We start from the raw sequence: 22,212 nt of genomic DNA, 5'->3' as shown, positions 1-22,212 counted from the left end.
GAGCATTGGTAAAGAGTGCCACGAAATTACTATATCAATAAATTTGGTGCCAATTTAGAAATAACGATAATCGTAATTTCGGTCTCGAGATCATGTTGAGAAGTTGTTACTTTCAAGTGGTAAACAATCTCTGAATTTTCCTGAAGGTACAGATTAAAGCGTGTATAGTATCGATGAGAGAAATGGGCTACTGCTTCGATTTCAAAGCTAAGGTAACTAAGATTCTTGTAAAACTGCCGTCTTACGTGAGCTTGTTCAATGGGTTTTTAGTCACGTTTGCTTTTAACAAAGGGAACGAACTGAAGAGGATATCCCCTAAGATCAGTTGTGATCTAAGGAAGTAAAATTTCTCTCAGACGTGAAGTCGAGGATCGACCAATAGTTTTATAATTTCCGAAGCGTTAATTGCAAGACTGCATCGTGAAACAAACATTTTACTATCGTGAACAAGAGTGGTAAGCTCTTAATTGATATCAAGAGACATGATATGATGCAAATATGATGTTAATATTTATTTTAAAAATGATAACCGTGGTATTTGGAGGAACAGGGCGGAGAAGATAGAGAAAATTATGGAAAGTGTATTTTGGTATTTACGCACGTTTACGGCTGTTTCATCTATCCATCTATCCATCTATTTAATTACTAACTTATTTATTTATTTCTGATGTCCAACGTTTTGTGAGTGTTCACTCAGGGCTGCATGACTTCAAAGAGAATGACGCGCTCTATTTCTGCCACAACTTATTATTAGTTAACTCCTAGATTCTCCTGTAAAACACCCGTTAAGATGATAAGATACGCCCTTCTGTTGCTTTGACTTCAGTGTCTTTACAAGATTTCTTCTCTGTTTCGAGTGTTTAGATTTCAGTTCTTCTGTTAAAGCTTCTATTCCCGTTATAAAATCTTTCACAGTGCCACTCATTTCGCTTTTTGTATTCTGTGTCAATAGCTTCAAACGGTCTCCTAAATGGATAAAACAATGATATGATCAACGGTGAGCTGAATAAATTTTCCAAAAAATTTATTCTGAGCATGGAATGTTTATTAGCTTTAATTGTGAGTCTGATTGGCTACAGTATCAGTTAATATATAAGCTTCTTTACAATTGGCTTAATAAAGTTTGTCATGCGTGCTTTGTTTTGACCCGGTGTATAATAATATTAATCCTATGAACCAATCAAAACAATCACTTGACCATCTCCTTGTAACCTATGAAAGAAATCCCGTGAACTAGTCATGATTGGCACCAAAATTGTATTTTATTGGTCAAATATTTGGAGATATTTTTTTTAACCAATCAGAGAGTACACCTCAATAAAGCCAAAACAAATGAATAAAGGGGGTAAGTTTCTAAACAAACTGTTGTGCTGCGTCGGTGGGAGAGTATAGCAGGTAATTTAGTGTTAACAACTGAATTCAAAACGCAAATTGGCCACCACAAAGAGTAAAAGAGCCAACGTTTCGAGCGTTAGCCCTTCGTCCAATCGCTCTGACGAAAGGGCTAACACTCGAAACGTCTGCTTTTTTACTCTTTACGGTGGCCAATTAAAGTTTTCAGAGCCAAAACAATTTCATTTCGAAAATCAGAATGAGAAAGCCGATCTTTTTTCGTTTTACTCACCATCAGTTGCCACCATTCGTCGAATTTTCAATCTCTTTACCAACTCCCACAAAAGTCCTGCTATGACAAACACCAGCAACAAAGCAGACGATAAAATAAGAGCTGCTTGGAACATTGAACCCTCGATATCAAACAACCCAGTAGTTCTTTCCACTGCAAGTGGTATCGAGGATTCCTGGAGAAAGCAATTGATAACTTTCAATCAAAATGATCAATAATGCCACTAACACAAGTAAGATATGAGGAGGTTGCTAAGAGGCTATTATTAAATACATAACCTTTGGATACCATTCATTATTTGTCGCCGGGAGGGGGTGAGTGATTTTTGACTTGATTCTCAAGGGGAACGGAGGGGGGGTGTGGGTGATTTTTGAGGTGGTTTTCAGGGGGAACAGGGGTGGTGGTGAGCGATTTTTGACATGGTTTTCAAGGGGAATGGAGGAGGGGGGTTTGAGTGATTTTTGACACGGTTTTCAGGGAAAACAGGGAGGGAATCAGTCGTCGCGAACAGAGTGTAAAGTGGAGGCTATTTTGATCGCCAACAAACTACCAGTGAGGGAGGAATCATGAGAACATTCACCCCCCCCCCTCATAAGTAATTAATACCAGTCGGTCTACCGCTAGTTGGCGCTTAATTGTCCATTTTTAATTGCTCCGCATATGACTTCTTCAAAAACACGGAAAATTAACCTGCTCCTGGTAATCGGGTTTTAAGCCGAGCGAGAGACTACTCGCTCGCTTTTACCGGCGCTCATCTATACTCGCTGAAAGCCTTCAGAAGGCCAACAAAAGATTATCCACATATCATAAGTGGGTAATGTAGGATTCTAACCTCCACAGACTCGACATGACTCTCTATAGTTTCAAATATTTCTTTCTTGTGGCTTTGTGCAAATTTTCCAAAGCACGTTCTGAGCTTTTTAGCTTCACCGCTAATCACCAGTCCGTACGCTGAGGAATAGTCAAAGACTTTAATGACTCGAAGAGAGGGATTTTCAAACAAATCCTTTCTGCTACCAAGAACGTATGCATCAATTAAGGCTCCTGTCACTTCACCGTCTAACAACGCCTCGACAATCTCTTCATAAGTCGTGTACTGATTATCTAGATGAGAAAGAAAAGTAAGCTGGTTATCTGAGACTGAGAGGATTTGTACCCTCATCCCAACGGGAAAATTGTTATCACGAGTTGCCCCTACGATAGTTCATTCAGTTTCCACAACAAATTTCTCGTACCCTTCATACTCATGGGTTGGATCTTGAGTGGGGAGGGGCACTGTGGGAGAAAAGCGATGAAGAGCATTACCCCCCTTTCTAAGAAGGATGTTTTTTTTTTTTTTTATCACAGGTTGTCCCCCCCCCCCCCCCTTTAGCTTTATATCGGTCTTCCTTGACAGTTTCCCGGTAACCCTTAAAAGTCCTGGGTTCAATCTTGGGTGGAAAAGGCTTTGAGAGAGTGAAGTGCTATACCCCAAGAACAAGACATGATATCCATGGCCGACACTCCAAACCAGGCCAATCGAGCCGATGTACAGAGCACGCACTAACCATTTCTAACAAATACATCTTCATCCTCGTGTTTGCCTCCTTTTCGTTCTGGATTGTTGTACTTACCAGAATTAACCTGAGCGTTCCGTCTCAACCCAAAACGATATTCAAAGGAGTCTTGAATTGCAGCAACCTTTAGAGACAAAAGAAATTAGCAAGTTCGAAAGTAAGATGACAAGGATTTAAGTTATGACTCGGAAATTTTATTGCTAAAATGAGTGCTCTTACATTTAGTGCCGCACAAACAGTTACAAGTTATCGCAACGGCTAATCAGAAAAAAGAAGGGAAAATAAGGCACAATTGAGTTAAGTTTTGCATCTAATTGGTTGAGTGATTGGCGGGGTTTTCTGGACCAATCACAGACTGAGAAAATGGAAGCTAGCACAATCTCGGATCGATTACTTTTGGCATTCAGGTGAAAATTGCACCACATGCAACTCTGGTATCTTTGTATGTCTCTGAGTAAAACTGTCAGTGGCCCTCATAGAGGACAATTATTTTCATTTCAGTGCTCTGCTACCTTGTTACCGTAGAGTTTATAGTCAGTATCTAGAGACTTGGAAACCAGCGACGTTGTTACTGTGGCAACGAAGAGACTCTGAGTAACCAGGCCAACTAACATCCAAAGAACGGTAAATATTCTGGCTACAGGAGAGACTGCGTATTTATCGCCATAGCTGCAAAAAATAATTTAAATTACCATGAAATACTAAAAATCTGCGAAGCCTATTGGCTGTTTGGTTATTGAATATTAGCCAGACCACGTGCTCGTACTCGATGCATGAGCTTGGTAGTTATTTTGCACCCGTTCATAGACAAATCTACAAGCGAATCTGATCGAACCTATCACACAAATATTAAAGAAAAAGCAAATGTTTATCAAAATTGTGCAATTGACCATAAGAAAGTACTAACCCAACTGTTGTCATGGTAACAAATGCCCACCAAAAGCCCTCACCAGGCCCACGCGTTATAGATCGTGGAAACTGTTCTCGATTTTCCACGCTTTCCTGTAAAGAACATGTTAGGCGTTAAATTTCCTGTCCCCAAATTATTTTGCAAATACTAGCTCATTTAGGTTGATGCCAAACTTAAACTGATCAATCTTACCACTGCTAACAATCTTTTTCCGGATAGAATTGTTTTAATCTAGTTTGCCTGTGAGGTTACGAGCAGTAACAATGGTATACGTACATTGTTGTGGAGTGTCTGCGAACGAAGCGCGCAAGCGAAAGCCATACAAAACATTGGAAACAAGTATGACCAGCCTACCCATAACCCTTTACGTAACCAGCCAAATCTCTGACTGAGCCAAAGTTCTATTATTGACTCAATACAATGAATGGAGACAGGGGCTGAAAGAACATCCCCTTTCCCCTCCCCTCTCCCCCTCCCCCCTCCCCCCTCCCTCACTTAAACTCGGTGCGATGGAGTCTTAATGCATTGACTATCATCAACATATTTTGTGCCAGGCTCTCGCTTACTGAATACAAGCAAGTAGAACTCGTCCCCTAAAAAATGTAAAAACAACTCACCAAAATCCATATTATTAATCCTGCCAGCAGAGAAGTCACAAAAACCACAAGCAAAGCAGCCCAGCAGTCAAGTAAAGTATCATTTAGTGCATCTGATGGCGTATAACTGTCACCAGTGTTTACGATATAAGCAACGCCCGGTGTCTGGACCAACGGCCAGTACCCATGCTCCGCGCCGAACTTCTCTTGATCCATAGATCCCGGGATAGGAAAATGAAACTCAGTTTTCTCCGAAATCGCTTCCTTCAAAGCTGCATCACTGGGTTTCTCAGCGTTCCTCTTGTCGCCATCAAGACTGAATTCTAGGAATGACTCACCGTGACTTTGGCAGGTTTGACAACACGTAACTGCCATCTTACTTAGGACAGAAGCCAGAATTCCATCAGGAAGGGGTAGGTCCGCATTTTTTTCACTGACGTAGGGTGGCAGTTGGCGCCAGTTTGTTGTGAGGTGCTTATTGCAACGACATGTTTCTATGGGCATAAGAAAGAAACAAATTAAATTGTGTTGCAACTTTTTTACGAAACTCTGAGTCCCGCTGATGGCTTCTCGAAAGTGTTCACCAAAATAAGCGATTATTAAAATTATTTGTATAACGATTAAAACAAGGATCAAAGAGTGTGCTTTGAAAATGCAACTCATAACATATGAGCAACTCTAAATGAATGGATACTCGACAAGAACCATTAGCTCTTTCACATGTACCCATTAGAATTCGAGTAAAAGGGTGCTCATTAGGCTTTTGGCGTTTAATTTTTTGTGAGGTACCTACAACTGAAGGCATTACGACTCCCCTTGGGATAGTAACAAACGCAGCTTAGGGTTAAAAGGGAGAAAAAAAGCTAACAAATTTTCACGGAGGATTTTTCCAAGATCTAACCTGCATAAGTAAAACTTGCGGGTCCGTGACCATCGAGAGTAAAAGCAGACACCCAAACACTGTAAGTCCCATACAGTTCCAGATTTTCCAGTAAAACCTGATTGGTTCCCGGACTAGTTACCAGCTCCTTCCGAGAACTTTCTGAGACAGATACGTCTCCGAGTTTCGCCAATTGATACCGAACTCGAAACCCAGCAAGGACTCCGTAATCATCTGATAGAGGCAATGGCTGCCATCTGATTGTGATTGTGTGAGTTGTGTTCCAATTGTCTGCTGTAAGTCCTGGTGGGCCCAGATTAGGAACTTGAAAACAATATGAAAAAGACGAAAGTTATCTCCCAAATATCCTAACCTACTGAGTGCGAAAATTGAAGACTTTTGTTTTGAATTTGTCAATTCTTGCTATGATATTTGCTCATAATGATGCATTGGACATCGAGCAAATTTTCAACCAGGTTGAGATAAGCTTTGCGATTAGTCTAAAGTAAAACTAACCCTATCCTTTGAACCAATCACCAATCGTGACTTATAAGTCAACTTCACCATCGTTTTCTCTCGCTTGATGCGATTAGCACGAGCCTGCTGTCAGGCGTGAGTTATTTTCTTTACTTCTGACTGGTTGTTGAAATAACTTTGGTTTTGATTTTGAGAAACTCATTAAATAAGGGAAACAGGAAGATAATAGATCAACATTCCCAAATGACTGCCTTTTTGTTTTTCTATACCATGCTTAAAGGACAAGCTGTATGAAGTTTTCATTCATTTAGACTTTCAAGAAAGCCTTTTAAGTGACGTCACTTCCCTACCTCCCATATAAGTGGCAACCTTCAGATAATGAGCCGGGCCATTTCCTTTTATGGTGTGAGCTTGAACGTACACGTAATAGAAGGTAAATTTTGCAAGTGACGTTAAAATGACGTCTGAAGCGTCACTTGGGACGTCAATAAAACTGGTATTTGAGTTACTGGAGTTGTAAGAGATCCTATATCCTGTTATGATACCACAACGATAACCCAAAGGGACTAGACCCCAGCGTACTCTGATTTCCGTCTTGTCCAGTAGCTTGGCCGTTACGTCTGCCGGAGGGAGGTCTGGTACTGAAAAAAAATGAAGAAAATGCAATAAAAGACTATTGAAAGCTATGTTAGTTTATCCAAAAACCTGGTGATATTCGTCGTCTTCATTTTATGAAGTGATTATCAACCATAACACTATGTTTTTTTCAGGTTTCCTTTCGGCATTACCCGCAACCTACTTTACCTCAGCCTCTCGTCAGATTTCTCGAGAAGTTTGTTGACAATGTACCTTCTTTAACCATTTAACTCTCAAGATTTCATTAGTAATTCATCTTGCCACCTGCCATACAATTTATGTGATGTTAGTTTGGAGAATTTGGAATTGGATCAACCAATAATCCCCTATTTGATGTTTCTCTTCATCAGTTATTCTCATTACTTATCAGCTTATATATATCGTACTGATAGTGTAAGGAGAAATTCTGTATAGGTCACTAGTGGGACTCAAAGGGTTAAGGGTGATCCGTTCCCAAGAATAAAATCTTAGTTTAGCCCGTTCAAATTCTTTTCCGTTGCGAGATAAGACGAAGAAGAAAAAAATTTTATCCTAAGAGGTTCGACGTGGAACTGATGGAGTGATAAAGGGATCTTGGGCCTCTTCGTCTCCTTCACCCATTGGAACAGACCGTAGGATGATTAACAAAAAATGCAGGACGCAACTTACCCCCTTCATCAGTAGAAACAGTGATTGTCTCACTCTCTGGTCCATCCCATCGCGTTCGCACTGTCACATATATGTCGTACCAAGTATACTTGTAGAGATTTGACAGATATACATGCGTGGCATTAACATCGACCGCAGCACTCTTTGCCAATGACGATCGTGAAGTGTTACGTGGTACATAGTAGATACTGTAGCCTCGGTGAATACCTCGAATGTTTTTGTCCTTGGGAGATATTGGTGTCCAAGTGACGAGGATAGAGGTAGAACTTGTGTTGTGTCCAGTAACATTTGCAGGAGCAACGAGGGGGACTGGATAGGAGAAAATTAGACAGTAGTTTAAGGTCTAGTAATGCAACATGAGGGTGAGGCTAAGTGAATGATGGTTGTTTTCCCGAAGATTCTTGGCGAACGCTGTTAGAAGTAGTGACAAGAAGTGGAATCGAAAAGTAACCTACCATCTTCGTTAAACGTTGTGATAACCCCGGGACTATATGGCCCAGTCCCCTTTGATGTGAACGCGCTCACTTTGACCGAGCGGTTGACCCACGGTTCTAGGTCCTTGAACTGGTAATATAACTGGTTGGAATTCATGATGGTTACATTTTGTAAGAATTTATCCCAAGTATTGAACAAGATGACCTGGTAGCCAAGAATGATGCCATTCTGATCCTCTTGAATTACTGGGTTCCAGAAAACGTCCACAACTGTGCTCATGTTACCGTGTGCAGAGACATTTGTGGGGGGGCTGTCTGGAACTAGAATTGATTAGGATTAAAAAAGATAAATTAAAGCAGAAACAGTAAAAACGATGAGTACAAAGGCAACCACACAGATGTTGCTTATATAGTTATGGTAAACTGAGAACCTTTGAGAAGGTTTTTTTTAATTCGGGGTAGAAACTATACCGTTTCCAGTAAAATTGAAAATGTTTCCCCATTGATATGTAAGACGTAGAAATTGTTAATGAACATGTTTTAGTCTCGTTTTCTCAAAAGGAGGACGGAGGCGAGTGCCTTGTTTAAATACGAAACAGGGAGAGCTGGGTCGGGGCCTTACAATTTGGCTAGTTAAGCCCTAGGCCATCATAATTTAGGCTGTAAAAATAAAAATGTAAAAACCATACAGCTTACTTCCTTCATCGGTAGAAATAGTGACTGTTCCACTTTTTGGTCCGTCCCATCTCGTTCGCACTGTCAAATATATGTCGTATAGGGTATATTTGTAGAGATTTACCAGTTCCGCTTCCGAGGTATGGACATCAACAGTTGTGTTACCCAACGCTGACGGACGGGAAGTTTCACGTGGCATATAGTAGATTCTGTATCCACGGTGAATGCCCCGGAGGTTCTTTGTTTCTGGGGAAACTGGTTGCCAGGCAACGAAGATAGACGTAGAGCTTGTGTTATGCCCAGTTATGTTAGTTGGAGCGACGAGAGGAACTGAAAAAAAAAAGAAATATTCACGTTTACATAAACGGTCAAGTGGAACTCGTCATCGAAGTCATGCAGTGCACTCTGACGATAAATTCACGGTTCATTGTGTTATGATTGGTCAAAAATATTGACTGGCCTCGTCTGACGTAATATCGGTTGATAATGTGGTGGTACTGCAACATACCGTCCTCGCCTGTCTGTACAAAAATGCTGGAGCTAACTGGCCCAGCCCCCTTAGATGTGAACGCGTTCACTTTCACCGAGTAGTTGGTCCATGCCTCAAGGTCCTCGAACTGGTAATATAACTGGGTGGAATTCATAACCGTCGCGTTTCTTAAAAATACGCCCAAGGCGTCGAATAACAAAACATTGTAGCCAAGAATTATTCCATTGCGGTCCTCTTGGGTAACTGGATTCCAGTAGACATCCAAAGTCAAGCTTCCGTTGTTCCGTACAGAAAGATTTGTTGGTGGGCTGTCTGGAGCTGATAACCAGAAAAAGAGCAAACATTATGTAGTGTCCAAAATCTCAGACAGTAAACCAGCCAGTCAATCAGTGACTAAAAGGGGGTAGTTTAAGTCTCTCCAGTTACTTAGACATTCAATTGGTCAGACAATCAGCTAACAAGTCGATGGGTCACTTTATAAGTCATTCTCCCTCAATCGATCACCAAGTAGGCAAAGAAAAATTATTATTAGACAACTGGTAAGTCCTCAATGCCATCTCGATTTCTGCTTCTTGCGAAAAAATAAAATTATGTCGTGCTCACGAAGTATATAAGTAGAAAGTCAATAACGGACCCATGAGCACTTACTGTCTTCGTCAGTCCAGCTTGTGATCTCTGCTTCAATCCCGTCACCCTTACTAGTGAATCCGCTGATCAATATTTTGTACTCAGAAAATTTGCTTAGTCCTGTTAAGTTTACTGACATGGATGTTGCATTCAATGTCTCGATGGTAACACTTCTCTTTACTCTGCCAACTTTTTGAGCAGTCACGTGATAACCCAACAACAAGCCGTTGATATGTTCGGTAGGTATGGGATCCCAAACAACACGGATAACAGTGGAGCTCAGGTGGAACGCGGATAAAATGGAGGGAGGTAAGCTGGGAACTAAATGAAATTGAAGGAAGAATAAAGTGAGCGAAGAGCAGGATTACTTTCAGCAACTAAAAAATCACACGTTTACTTTGGTAAGGTAGAAAAAAAATAATTGGGAAGACAAAAACATAAAGAAAGAAGATCGTCAGCGCGGCGGAAAATTTAGACGGATTACACACGACTCAACCAAGAAATCTACCATAAATATTTCAAGCTTCCCAACTATAGCTACTTTACAACTCAAATTAAGGTGGAAGTTTCAAGCGCGCAAATGAAAGAAGAAAATCTTACCGTCCTCGCCAGTGGTAACGTTGACAACGATAGAGCTGGGACCGGCTGCTGTGGTAACCGCCTTCACCCACACAGAATACACCGTGAATTTATCTAAATCTGAAATGTTTACTGATGGCGATGAAACTGTTAAGAATATTTCCATCGGGGACGATATTGTATCTAACGACTTTCGATAGAACACTTGGTAAGCACGAAGGATGCCATTCAAGAACTCTTCTTGAACCGGAGACCACGTGACGTAAATAGAAGTTGCACTGAGGTTGTAGGACATCACATTTTCAGGTGGAGCGTTCGGAGCTGGTGAAAGAAAACACAAAATGACGAGGTAAGAAAGTGAGGGTTTTTGGGATATTTTTGTCCTATCCTCTGCCTTAAAAACCGTCCTTGACTCTACTGCATCATATCGTGGAGTATTCACTGTTCTTTGCAATTCCTTAGTTTTGATGGGCCAGCAGGTCGTATTCTCTGAGCTCTTGTACCTTTGACTTTTTTCGTCGAATAACAAAGCTTTTCCTTGCAGATTTTTGTATTTTTCAAAAAAATTGGTGTGAATAAAAACAACAACAAAAAATAGTAAAACTGCTGATAATAATGATGATAATGTGATGCAGGTTCCGGCAATTGAAGCAAGGGGAGATACCGGTCGCCAACCCCCTCTCCTTCCAAGAGTATTTGGGGGTAACCGATTGACTCGTTCCTTACCTCCTTCAGGAGTTTCACTTGTTACAGCCTCACTCCAGAGAGTGAAACCATCTTCTAACATCAAACCAACTTTCATGCTGTAATTTGTCATTCCACGAAGATTTACAAGATCTACCCAAGAGTAACTCCGCTCAACCACCTCGTGCCACGTAAGACTCGCCTCAGTAATCGAATACGTCACGTTATAATAGGTAAAAAGACCTCCCTTGACGGGGCTCCAATCAAGACGGATAGTTGAATATGTAATCGCGGTCGCAGTAATATTTTGAACGGCTGGAAAAGGCAAAGATATTGACTTGTTAGTTTCCTCTTCGTACAACGCGCAAAGAAAATATTCCACTCATGGCTGCAGGGTCTTACTCGAAAATTGTTCGGTTACGATTGACCGATGATATTCTTTTGGCTTTGTGATAACAAAGCTATTACAAACACGCCCTAAGTACGACAGAAAATTGCGTTTACCTTTACAAGGAGTCGACGCGTTGACTGCTTCACTTAGTTTTCCATATCCCTCCAAAGAATAGGCACGGACCTTGAATTCAAATAACTCGCATTCTTCTTTGACAGAGAACCAAGCTTGAGTAATATTCTCCTTAATGTCATTGCTCAGTAAGAATTCATCAGTAATTTCACTGATTTTTCGGTACAAGACTTGATACCCTTGAAATGTCCCATACTTCGGATCGTCCTTAGCAAATTGCCACTGCAGTTGAAAGGTTGAGCTGTTAGCCAAGGTGACAGTCACTTTTAAAGATCTGCCGTAAACTGCGAAGAAGAAATGTCATCAGAGATTCAAATGTATAAAATAGGATTCGCAGTCGAACAGGAGGGAAGTATGTACTTGAGTATAGGAGAGAGGAAAAGGTCGACTGTCAAAGCCTAACGAACGGTTTGTTATTCCAAGGGTAACCTCAAAACCGAATTTGCTGTAGATACGCGATGAATGATGAACGTGTACAAACTATCTGGAAGTCTCTTGACTATTAAGTTCTTATGTAGAAATAACAAGGTAAATTCTTCCATTTAACTATAACATGCTTGAATCTAAACCTACCGTTGAGTGGATTAACTTCTAAGAGCTGTATTGCCATATTTCCAAGTTTGTTCACTTCTTCCGGTCCTGTTGTTGTTTTGTTGATAACTTCCAGGAGCGGAGAGATTAAATCGTATTGAGGAACATTAAAAATCATGCTGAAACTTGCTATGACACTGCCAGACCTGAAATAAAACAATGGAAAGTAGTCGGAGACGAAACAATTTGATCTTCGGCATAGATTAAGAAAAGAAGCATTTTGACTGAGCCCGGTTGTGGAAATAGAGAGGTATGTTCGTCAAAAGTGGGAAATCAACCCATCTTGATATAAACCAAATTTTTGTTCTTTCACCTGATTTACAATGAAATATTAGAGAGCTTTCAGTTATCACTTTAGAATTTTAAATACTTACTTAAAGGTTGGTGTTGGTATTTCCTCTATATAGTGCTTTTTATTAGCCTTGCTATAAATATCCTTGATCTAAATGCAAAAAAATATAATAAGTGTATAAGTAAGTTGATGTAAGATACATCTGCCTCAAATGTTTCAAAAATTTGTATCATCCGATCACCTTACGCACAAAAGTTTTAAACGTGAAATTTTGACCTCTGTTCAGATACAAAGCCAAAAAATGATAGTGCCCTTACTTTAACAGAAAATGTGACAAGAACTTACATTATTTTCTATTTTTCCCTGCAGTTCATTAAAATCGTCGTGCGAACTATTCAATAGATTGGCATTCCATGTTTCATCCAACAAATTTACTTTCAGACTAATCTCAAGATTTCGATCATCTCGTTCATCTAAGGGAAAGAAGTTAAAAGAGCCAGAATTACTGAAGTTCCTCCGTATCTTTGTACGTCGGTCTGTCAGTCTATCTATTCATTTACCTATTCTTCTTTGTCAAGCTGTCAGGCTATCACGCCATCAGGCTAGCTGTATGCCTGTCTGGCTGTCAGTCTTCTGTGGCTGTGTGGCTGTACGTCTGTCAGGCTTTCTGGCTTTCTGGCTGTCTGTCCGTCTGTCCCTTCATCTATTTGTACGTCTGTCTGGCTATCTATTCGTCTTCCGTCTATCTGTCTGTCTGTCCGTCCATACTTTCGTCAATTTGGTTGTCTTTTCCTTGATTCCTTGTCCCTATGTCTACCCACCCCTCCCCCGCCCCTCCCTTAGTCAATATGTCCAACCGGTCAGTCATTCAATCAGTGTCAGCAAATGAGCGAGTCGGTTTGTTAAGCAATGAGGCAGTAAATGAATCAGTCAGCGGTCAGTCAGTCAGTCAGCCGACCAGACATCCAATCAGTCAACTAATAAACCAATCAGTCAGTCAATAAACTGAGGAATCTGTACTTACCTGTTTTCATTCTGCAGCATCTAATCCGATTGATGCAGTATAACTGTCTACAGGCCCCCACGCGTATACCCGCCATGTAGTAATGTTCTTCACACTTAGTCAGGCCGGGTCTATTAAAGTCACTGATTTGAAAAGAGTAACACTGACGATAAGAGGATGGGCCGCCACGATGCTTGCAGCATTGGCCTTTTGTGATGACATCGAAGGTAGCTGGTAAACTTCCCTGGCGGTAAAATCCACGGAGGAAGGTGCCATAATAACAGTCGAAGTGTAAATTATTTCTGAAGGGGTCAAAGACAGAAATGCTTATAGGCTATGGATAAATTTTGAAGCAAATGGAGTCAAAAATAACCTAAGCGTCTTTGACGGAATCAGTCTATCAATTTTTATAAAATAAATGAAATGCTACAAGCGCTCTGATTGGTCCCGCCATGGGTTATTACGCCGGTTAACTGACAGGAAGTGCGGTCTATTGCTTGAGTAAGAGAGAGCTTCAAGTAATAAATAAAAAAACTTAAAACGAAAACAATAGAAACAACACTATCAACACGTGCCAAAAATAAATTCCTATGCGGAAAGAGAAGACATTCTGGGAGCTATACAAAGTTAAATAGCATAATTTTCTCGAGTTTTTGTAAAACTGTATTCAATGTATTATTAACGTTACTAACTTTACTATCAGATATGATTATGATTACGCTATTGGTAGGGTCTCAATAGAGTAAGGTCTCCATAATGTATGACTTCTCACTGAAAGACTATTGTATTACTAGTTATTAGTTACCCAGTACTGTTGCTGTATAGAGAATTACGACATTTTAAGTCGTCATCTTTGTATTCCAGTGGCGCAGAGCAACACATTGCACCTTCCAGTCGATCAATGTAATCTTCCAAGCCGCCGTTCTCTCCTCTGATTAATCCATTCAGCAGGAAGTTGGGCTCTGAACAATTTGACAATCCATGTGTTTTTATGCTTTCAGTCCAGTCTGATGTACTGCACGTCCACGGTGGAGCTATTTTAAAGACAAAGAATGAAAGCTGATACGTGTATAAAGTTAGATGAAACAAAGGAGGAATCTTAGTAGACCAAGAAAATCACTCCTCAGATTAAAACGGTGGATTGCTTTTTTATAATTGAGTGTCTTTGGGTGACGGTTTAAACGACAAATCGAAGATAGGAAGAGTTTAACGGCTTAGCAGTTAATTTTTTTACGACTAACGGCATAAATTTGTTAATTTTCCCGCTTAACGGCCAATAATCTTGTAATTAGCGGGGTCCAATATAGAACATCCGGTTGAATCATACCAACCGAATATAAACCTACCCGAGCACTCCACCCAGGGAATTTAGCATACCTCTTACACATGTGAACATTTCCTCGATCTCTTTTGCTTCGAGTGTTCTGCTCCAAATCCTCAAATCGTCAAACGTTGCATCACCTTGCAAGATTACTACTGCCCTTTGAGGGGGAAAGTCAGTTATTGCAGAACAATCTGTGACAAAAAAGTTTTCCACCTCAACATTATCTCTGTAAATATTCAAATCCGTGGTGTTCCACACGAAAGCGAACTGAGACCATAAAAACTTTGGAACGGGGAAGACATAACGACAATTTCTCGACGACACAGCTACTTCAACAGCGAGATGTTCTTCTGTCTGCTCGGTCAGCCGGAATATTTTAAATACTATGTTTTCATTGTCTCCAATGGACAGGAATGTTTGTTGTACAGTATTATTATGATTTAAGTAGGTTGTCCTGTGTCTGAACCACAGGGTTACGGAAAAATTGTTGCTGTTTTTACAGGACGAAGGTTCAGTGAAGCATTTGTCGTTGATTTCACCCAGTGTTATGACCGCACCCTCCCCACCGGTGTGAACAGCTCCTAGCCGGGCCCCTTGCGTGGTACTCACAGCACCTTCAAATGTTCCCCACTCGTCCCCACCTAGGTTGACCATGTTCACGTGACTGTCCAGAGGCCAGTAGGAAGTCCAGGTATCTGTTGTGGTAGAGGCAAGTGTTACATTAAAGAGGTGACGTATTCAGGAATATCTAACAAGAAGGGTCACATCCAGTCTGACTGCTCCCCTAATAAGTTTCAAATTTTTTTCGGTTTCTGTCTTCTATACTGGACAAAAACCAAAATCGGACAATAGTTTCCAAAATTAAAAATCTAACACTATTGTCCAACAGCCAATTCGGATACTAGTGTCCAAAATGAAATAACGGACATTGGTGTTCAAAATCCAAAATCGAACGCCAGTGTCCAAAATCCAAAATCGAACGCTAGTGTCCAAAATCCAAAATCGAACGCTAGTGTCCAAAATCCAAAATCACACTTGTGTCTAAAATCAAATTTGGAAGACTAGTGTCCAAATCCAAATCAAACACTAATGATTTAAAGCCAAAATCGGACACTAGTGTCCAAAACCCCAAATTGGACAATGGTGACCAAAATCCAAACTTTGACACTAGTGTCCAAAATTAAAAATAGGATCTTAGCGAAATGACGGAATATCCTAAAACGCGAAATGCTTTGTTATATAAAACAAAAGTCTCACAAAAATGGAAAATTGCATCAAAATAAGAAAATTATTGATAACTTAGAGGCAGAATTTAAAGAAGAATAGTTTAATCATTATTGGGGCCTAGAGGATGGGAAAACCGCGAGGCTTTAAAGCGAGCCCCTTTAGGTTACTGTTACTATTATTATCATAATGACTATTGTCAGTAGGATAATTTGATACTATTTAATAATTGGTTGAAGATCAATTGGTCGCTATATTCCTGAATCAACTTTCTCTTGTGGGAAACGGTTCTCATAAATATATGGATGCCGTAAGTTTTCTGCTTTGCATATATATACAAAACTCCTGCAATACCACCCGCTAACTTCACTATACAACCTCTGGTTCTTTTCAATGAAGCCTTAGGCAGTCTCAGACTGCCTTTTTTACGTTACTCATAAAAAATTATTTCTTATCTTTTTAGTACATCAGCAAGAGACTATATGATAACATTTTGAGCAGAATATAGGTATTACTCGGACCTTTTGATAAAGAGAGAAAGGCATCTTACCAATACCACAAAAGCGAGCTTCTTTCAGAGCGGAATCCCACTTGCACCAACCCATGACTTCATCGCAGTACTGGTACAATGGACATTGACTCTGACACAGTGTATCTGCGAGGAATTGTTAAAAATGACTGTCACTATACACAAGGACATTTTTGTGTCGGGAAAAACTGAAGGACATAAATTACGGCTTAGGAGTAAAGTGAAATGTAAGCAAACTACGATAAAGGGGTAAATTCGAACGATCATGGTAAGAAATGGGAAAAAATCCGTGAAAACGCTAATCGACGGGCGTGAAAAATTTTGACACGAAAATGAAAACTCCATGGCTTTATTTTACGGAAGGTAGCAACATAAGAGTTAACAGAAGTAAGGAGCGCATATCCTCTTTATCTCATTCCATGTTGAATTATAATTATCCATTTCTGCCTTAAATTTATCTTAGCAAAGGCGATTTTTGCTTTGTTAAAACGGTTTTTCTCTGCTTTAGTCTGGAAGCGAACCTTCCAAACTGACGACTTGACTGCAAGCATGCGCAATTCGAACCGGAGCTGAATCAATCAATCACAACTACTGCACGGTTTGGTATTCTCAATAGTCACTTCCACAAACAAGTTTGAGTTTTGATCGTGTAGTTATTTCATTTTCCTTCCAATTTGATACGATAAGTTAGAAAAGTGACACTAGGATTACCTCCTATGGCTAAAACTTCTACGGCGTGAAGAGAAACGAATCTTTCCCCCAGTAAGTATTCAGTCGATGAACCATTTTTATCTGAACCTGATGGATGAGTGTAATTTGTCAAGTTACTGGTTGTAGCTTGTTTCATGTTCGATGTAATGACCAGCTCTTCCACTCCAAACACGGGTCCTCTGTCCTTTCTCCACTGAATTAATTTATGTACCTGTTTTATCCCCAGAACTTGATTCTCGAATGGTTGGCCTATCTTTTTTTCGAAACGAAATAGAAATGATTGTGTGCTGATACGGTAGCCTTCGGGGTAGCCTGAAAAGAGAAGAAAATGTGTATGTCAGCATAAGGTCACACAACAATCCAGAATAACATTATAGCTTTATCTCCGGCGCCCCAACTCCTAGTCAACACGTGTGGTCAGTTGTGGTTACTTGAAAAACGTAATTCCGTGAGATCACGAGAAAAAACGAACCGAACCGAAATACGACCGACGAATCGAAACTGACCAATCATGAACAACTTACAACATTTGAGCCAATAACATCACGTTTGAAACCGACCAATCAGTTTACAAGAAATGGACTTCTACCTCTAAACTGGCATGTCCTCTTCTCCTGACTTTGATGATGCCTTCCACTTAGGATGTCGACATGACAGTTACTGCTACCGACAACACTCCTTCTCACCGACAACAGCCCTTCTCAGGACTACTCCCACCCAGGGTTTTAAACCGTTTACTGTAGAAAATGATTCCCGCCAAAACTTCCCTTTGAGCGGTTTTTACAATCTTTTATGCCCCTTCCCCACCCTCTCCCCCCTCCCCCCATTTTTATCTCACCCTCTTATGAATTCTGCCATGAATGACTATTTCACTCAAACAACATACTTCCCCAGCTGTGGTCTGTAAATCCTCCAAATATGGTGTTGTTAAATCTGGCAATTGTCAAAGTGGCTCCTTTTCCATCGCACTTCTCGTGGAAAATACTACTGTCCCATCCATCTTTGGCAGCGCTGTAGCAAGGCTTCCAGAGCTTTCCATGAAAATTAACAGACGTTAACCAGCTCTCAAGGCGCGCTTGGTATGCTGGGATGTGGCCGATGATATCAGATCTGAAACCTGGGAGAATAATTTTAAGTTTGCTCGTTTCAAACAGCGGGTCCAATCATTGTGGAAAAAAAGGAAAATCAAAGAAAAATAAGGAAAAAAATTTCTTAGGTTACATTCTTTAAGAAAAGGTAGCCTTGTTACGGAATCTATACCACTCGCGCAGCTAAACTTTGTGGTCTTGATTCTAACTTAATCACTTCAGTACTTACCTTGCATCAGTGACGGATTAGCGGCATGAGGTGTGATTGAACAGTTGCTATTTGTTGTGAACATCACATTATCGATGGCCAAGTCGCCTTCATTTCCATTCCCAACAATTCCTTCAAATATTATCTAATAGAGAAAATTAAAAAGCCCTAATAAGCGAAATTCAGCCTACGAAACGGAAGGAGGATCATGCGGGATACACAATGTCACGATGCAAGACATGATCAAGGTTCGAACCCAGGTCTGTTGATCCTACCGCGGTTCAGTGTACCAATTATCAGACAACCGTGCCTATCCATGCATATTACGGTCCTGTATCGCATTAATAGATGTCTCTGAAGCTGCTAAATGATACGGTTTTCTTAAAGCCATCATTATATACATAAGTAAATCCCGTTTAAACTTTGCGTATGAAATAATTTTCAACTGAAGCGCCAAACCTGAAAGGTGTCGTTGGTTTGAATGAGGATTTCTCCATGATGCCAGTTATTGGACTGCGCCTGATGTAGTCTCCACAAAAGAATCTCAGAACTCTTGTAACTCTTGAAATATACATTCAACCTTCCTATGTGACTTCCATACATATGGTACGAGAATGACAGACAGTTGTATCTGGGTAAAATGTACCGAGTCATCATTCGAGCCTTTTCTCCTTTAACGCGAGGAGATGTAGTGTTTATGTAAATGAAACCAGTAGATTGTACTGTTGGAAAAATAAAAGATAACCGCAATAAAGTTCAAGCGACGTTCCTAATTACTTTTACCCTTGTATCAACAAAAGAGCAAGGTAGTACTGATCTTAAAATGCTGATAGGCAATAAGAAATGCCGATTCAGACAGATAAATGCTGATAAGGTGATTCCAATTCAGTGACAAAAACGGGGATCATTGAAATTGCACAAGGTTATTACATGGCGCTTTAATGTTGCTGTGATAACTTTATTTAGCGAAAAACGATTACAACTTGCTCAGAAATATTTGAACAATTTTTTATGGCATTTTCAAGAAACAAACCAGAAACCTTTTGAAAACACGATCCATCAAAGAAATGATGGAAAAAAAACTAAGGAAACCATTTTGAGCCACCTCAAGGGCGAAAGATGAAAAATGAACGTTGTTTGGTCGACACAGGACGTACAATTGAAAGAATATTTCCCTAAATGAGCCTATATCCTTACCCATCATGACTTCCACCTCATACAAGTTCATTACTGGAGATGGACACGTTGAGTTCTTGCTGCATTTCACGTGACCTTCCATCGTCATTTCCACCCTAACAAATCTCCCTAGTAACGGCGTACCACAAGAAGACACCTTGTAAGCAACCTCGTTTTCAACGATGTTGCCTTTGTTAACGGTTGCGCACAAAGACTCCTTAATCTTTCCAGTCTCTTTCACAATTATAACATCAAGACTTGACTCTATGTTGCTTCCATTACTTGCAAGCTTGAGTACGAGTCGCACGCCAGTCACCAGGCCCTCACGCCCTAAGTCTACTTTCCACCATGTCTTTTGGACATGCCCCAGTTCACTCCACGAGTTAAGGTCACCATCAACCACCATCCGAGAAGAGTTGGCTCTGTCATATTGCTCTGTTTTTCTTTTGAAAGCTGCGTTACTGAATGAACGCCGAACTGAAAAGCACAAACAAGGTATCAGTCAACGGTTAGACATTCTTAAAAGTTACAAATTTTTATTATGAGAATGATTTCCTAACAACCATTCAGCAGCCACCTAAATCATTTCCGGTGTAAAGTCCGTGTTTCGCAGATATTTCTTCAACCAATGTTAGAACTTGAAGATGGGTGTACGAGTTTCAAGCAAATTGGTCGCGAATCAAAATCCTGCGTTCCACCCCCAGGCGCTCATGGTGCTCAATTTTACACGATTTATACGTCAAAATCGTTGTGTGCACCCAGTTAATAACAGAAAGATCAGAAAAAGAACCTTTTTACGATTTGTACGATAAAGAAATTGAACACATACCTTCACTGCTGAGCACGTGATCACTGCATGGACCTGTGCCGGGAGTTTTCGTACAGTTTATTCCGAATGACCAATCAAAATCGTCGTTATAAGTTTGCTTTAGACACTGATCCATAATGTGACAGGTAACTACAAAGGAAAAAAGGTATTTGTGGGATTGAAAAAGGATGATGTCCTCATCCTCCAAAGGATTAAAACTCAATGCGACAAAAATAGCGTTTTTCAATCATTTAGCACAATTTGACTGATTTGGAAATTTTGGCGTGAATTTATATCCTAACTACATCAACAGAAAAAGCTTCAGTTCTATAGTTGTACGCTAAACAGAGGGTCCTGACTCTTTTGCTCGAAAAGTCTTCGAACTTTTATTCCATAGAACAAAAAAACAATTCTCTGCACTGTCTATCAACCAAAAAAAAAATAGATTATTTGCTTCTAACATCAGGGAATTACCAGTTTCCAACTCCCGTTCCAGTTGTGCTTGAGAGACAAGGCGAGGCCACACAGTCAGTCCTTGAACTTGAAAACTATCTGCAGAGTTTATTATGCTGGTCAGAACCCTCTTTCCAATGATAAACAATCCGTTTGTTCCCTCTTCTGTTACAGATATGCTTTTCTCTGACCTCCCTGTCTCTGCCACAAGAGCGCCATCTTGATAGTATTTTAATCCCCACGCCTTGCTCCACGTGAATGTCACGTGATGCCAGGTTATGGGGACTGTTGGAATGTTCAGAGAATAAGTTTCATTTTCAGATGTTACGGACAGCTGGTAAAGGGGTCTAAACAGATCATTCACTTGTTTAAACTCGAACGCTTTGTCTTCACTGATGGAATTCGTATCTCGCCACGAAATGATTGTATCATCTTGCGCTTCGTTAGCTGTGGAAGAACGTCAACGCTACGTTAGATAGATAACTTTCATAAAATACTTCCCTACATTCTATGGTCCCAAACCTCAGTCGGACACTAAAATGTTGGTATAATCTTTGCACGTAAAGCCCCACCTACCCCATCCCTACAATCCCCACCTTTTCGGTTTGAATGCTATGTTGTTAGCGCACCTTTAGCTTCAACTTCAAATTAATTCAATTTAATTTAACATAAATTATCCCACTGGGTCTTGACTTGTATTTTTTTATTTGGGGCCTTTGAGTTTCTTCTTGGGTCTCCCACAAGGCTTCATATAAACGTTCTATACAGACCTGATGAAATTCAAAAGCCGTTAGGATTGAAAACGGTCATACCTTGTCCACAGCCGTGATACAGCTCTACCCTCATAGCTATCCATCCGTGGTACGTTATCGGTAGAAAACGGATATAGCGTGCTATTATTGGTGGGTTTAGATCATGTGATACAGTAGACTTTCCGTCTGTGTTACCAGCAAAAATCTAAACCAAATAAAGGATAACAACACGTTAGATATGGAAGTTCATACATTTGTCTCACCATAGAGTTACTACTGTATGCTTATTTTCAAGTTTTCTTTTAGATCCGCGCGCTAGTGTCGAGTCCAGACCTTCCCCGGTTGAGTGACCTATATTTCAGTAACAGTTACGCGGTAGGATCTGCGTACGAGATTATCCGCGCGATATTTTACCTTATCCTCATTTTTCCCTTCTTCTTTAAAGTATTTGAAGGAGTGGTCTAAGTTATTAAATTGCAGCTTGTAAGTCGTCACCCACTGGTTTCTGTACCCCAGAGATCTTCCTTGTGTTGCCACCGAGGTTACACTTGTGTGGTAGTCAAGCAAATCTATCTGTAGCCATTGACCTGGGCCAAGATTTGGTACCCAGGCGCCATCTCGGGGATAGTTAAGTCGCGCATCCTTGGCGGTAACATTCGAAGCGGTCCAAGACGACGCAGTTAACTGACTATCAAAGATTGCACCGTTTTCCAT

At 40.4% G+C, this 22,212-nt stretch overlaps 1 protein-coding gene across 1 annotated transcript; it reads right to left on the bottom strand.

The window, feature by feature from the left end:
• Positions 1-495: 495 nt before the first annotated feature.
• On the bottom strand, positions 496-22,212 carry LOC113681989 (uncharacterized). Its single transcript, XM_089194925.1, has 33 exons — positions 21,913-22,212; positions 21,559-21,703; positions 20,768-21,193; positions 20,315-20,443; positions 19,507-19,962; positions 18,769-19,031; positions 18,331-18,454; positions 17,900-18,130; positions 17,014-17,325; positions 16,324-16,428; positions 14,603-15,244; positions 14,031-14,259; positions 13,247-13,527; positions 12,568-12,695; positions 12,305-12,372; positions 11,913-12,076; positions 11,321-11,623; positions 10,859-11,131; positions 10,154-10,453; positions 9,575-9,874; positions 8,945-9,244; positions 8,458-8,766; positions 7,783-8,082; positions 7,328-7,636; positions 6,394-6,684; positions 5,588-5,890; positions 4,708-5,180; positions 4,088-4,182; positions 3,693-3,849; positions 3,238-3,304; positions 2,457-2,728; positions 1,625-1,799; positions 496-966 (listed from the first exon to the last, which is right to left on the bottom strand). Exons 1-33 carry the CDS (start codon positions 22,210-22,212, stop codon positions 755-757), a joined length of 8,442 nt encoding a protein of 2,813 aa, XP_089051051.1. The 3' UTR covers positions 496-754.

This window comes from Pocillopora damicornis, chromosome 14 (genome assembly GCF_964200805.1).
Source record: "Pocillopora damicornis chromosome 14, jaPocDami1.2, whole genome shotgun sequence".
Lineage (NCBI taxonomy): Eukaryota > Metazoa > Cnidaria > Anthozoa > Scleractinia > Pocilloporidae > Pocillopora > Pocillopora damicornis.
The sequence above is the reverse complement of the archived record's forward strand: the minus strand, read 5'-3'. Positions and strand labels throughout refer to the sequence as shown.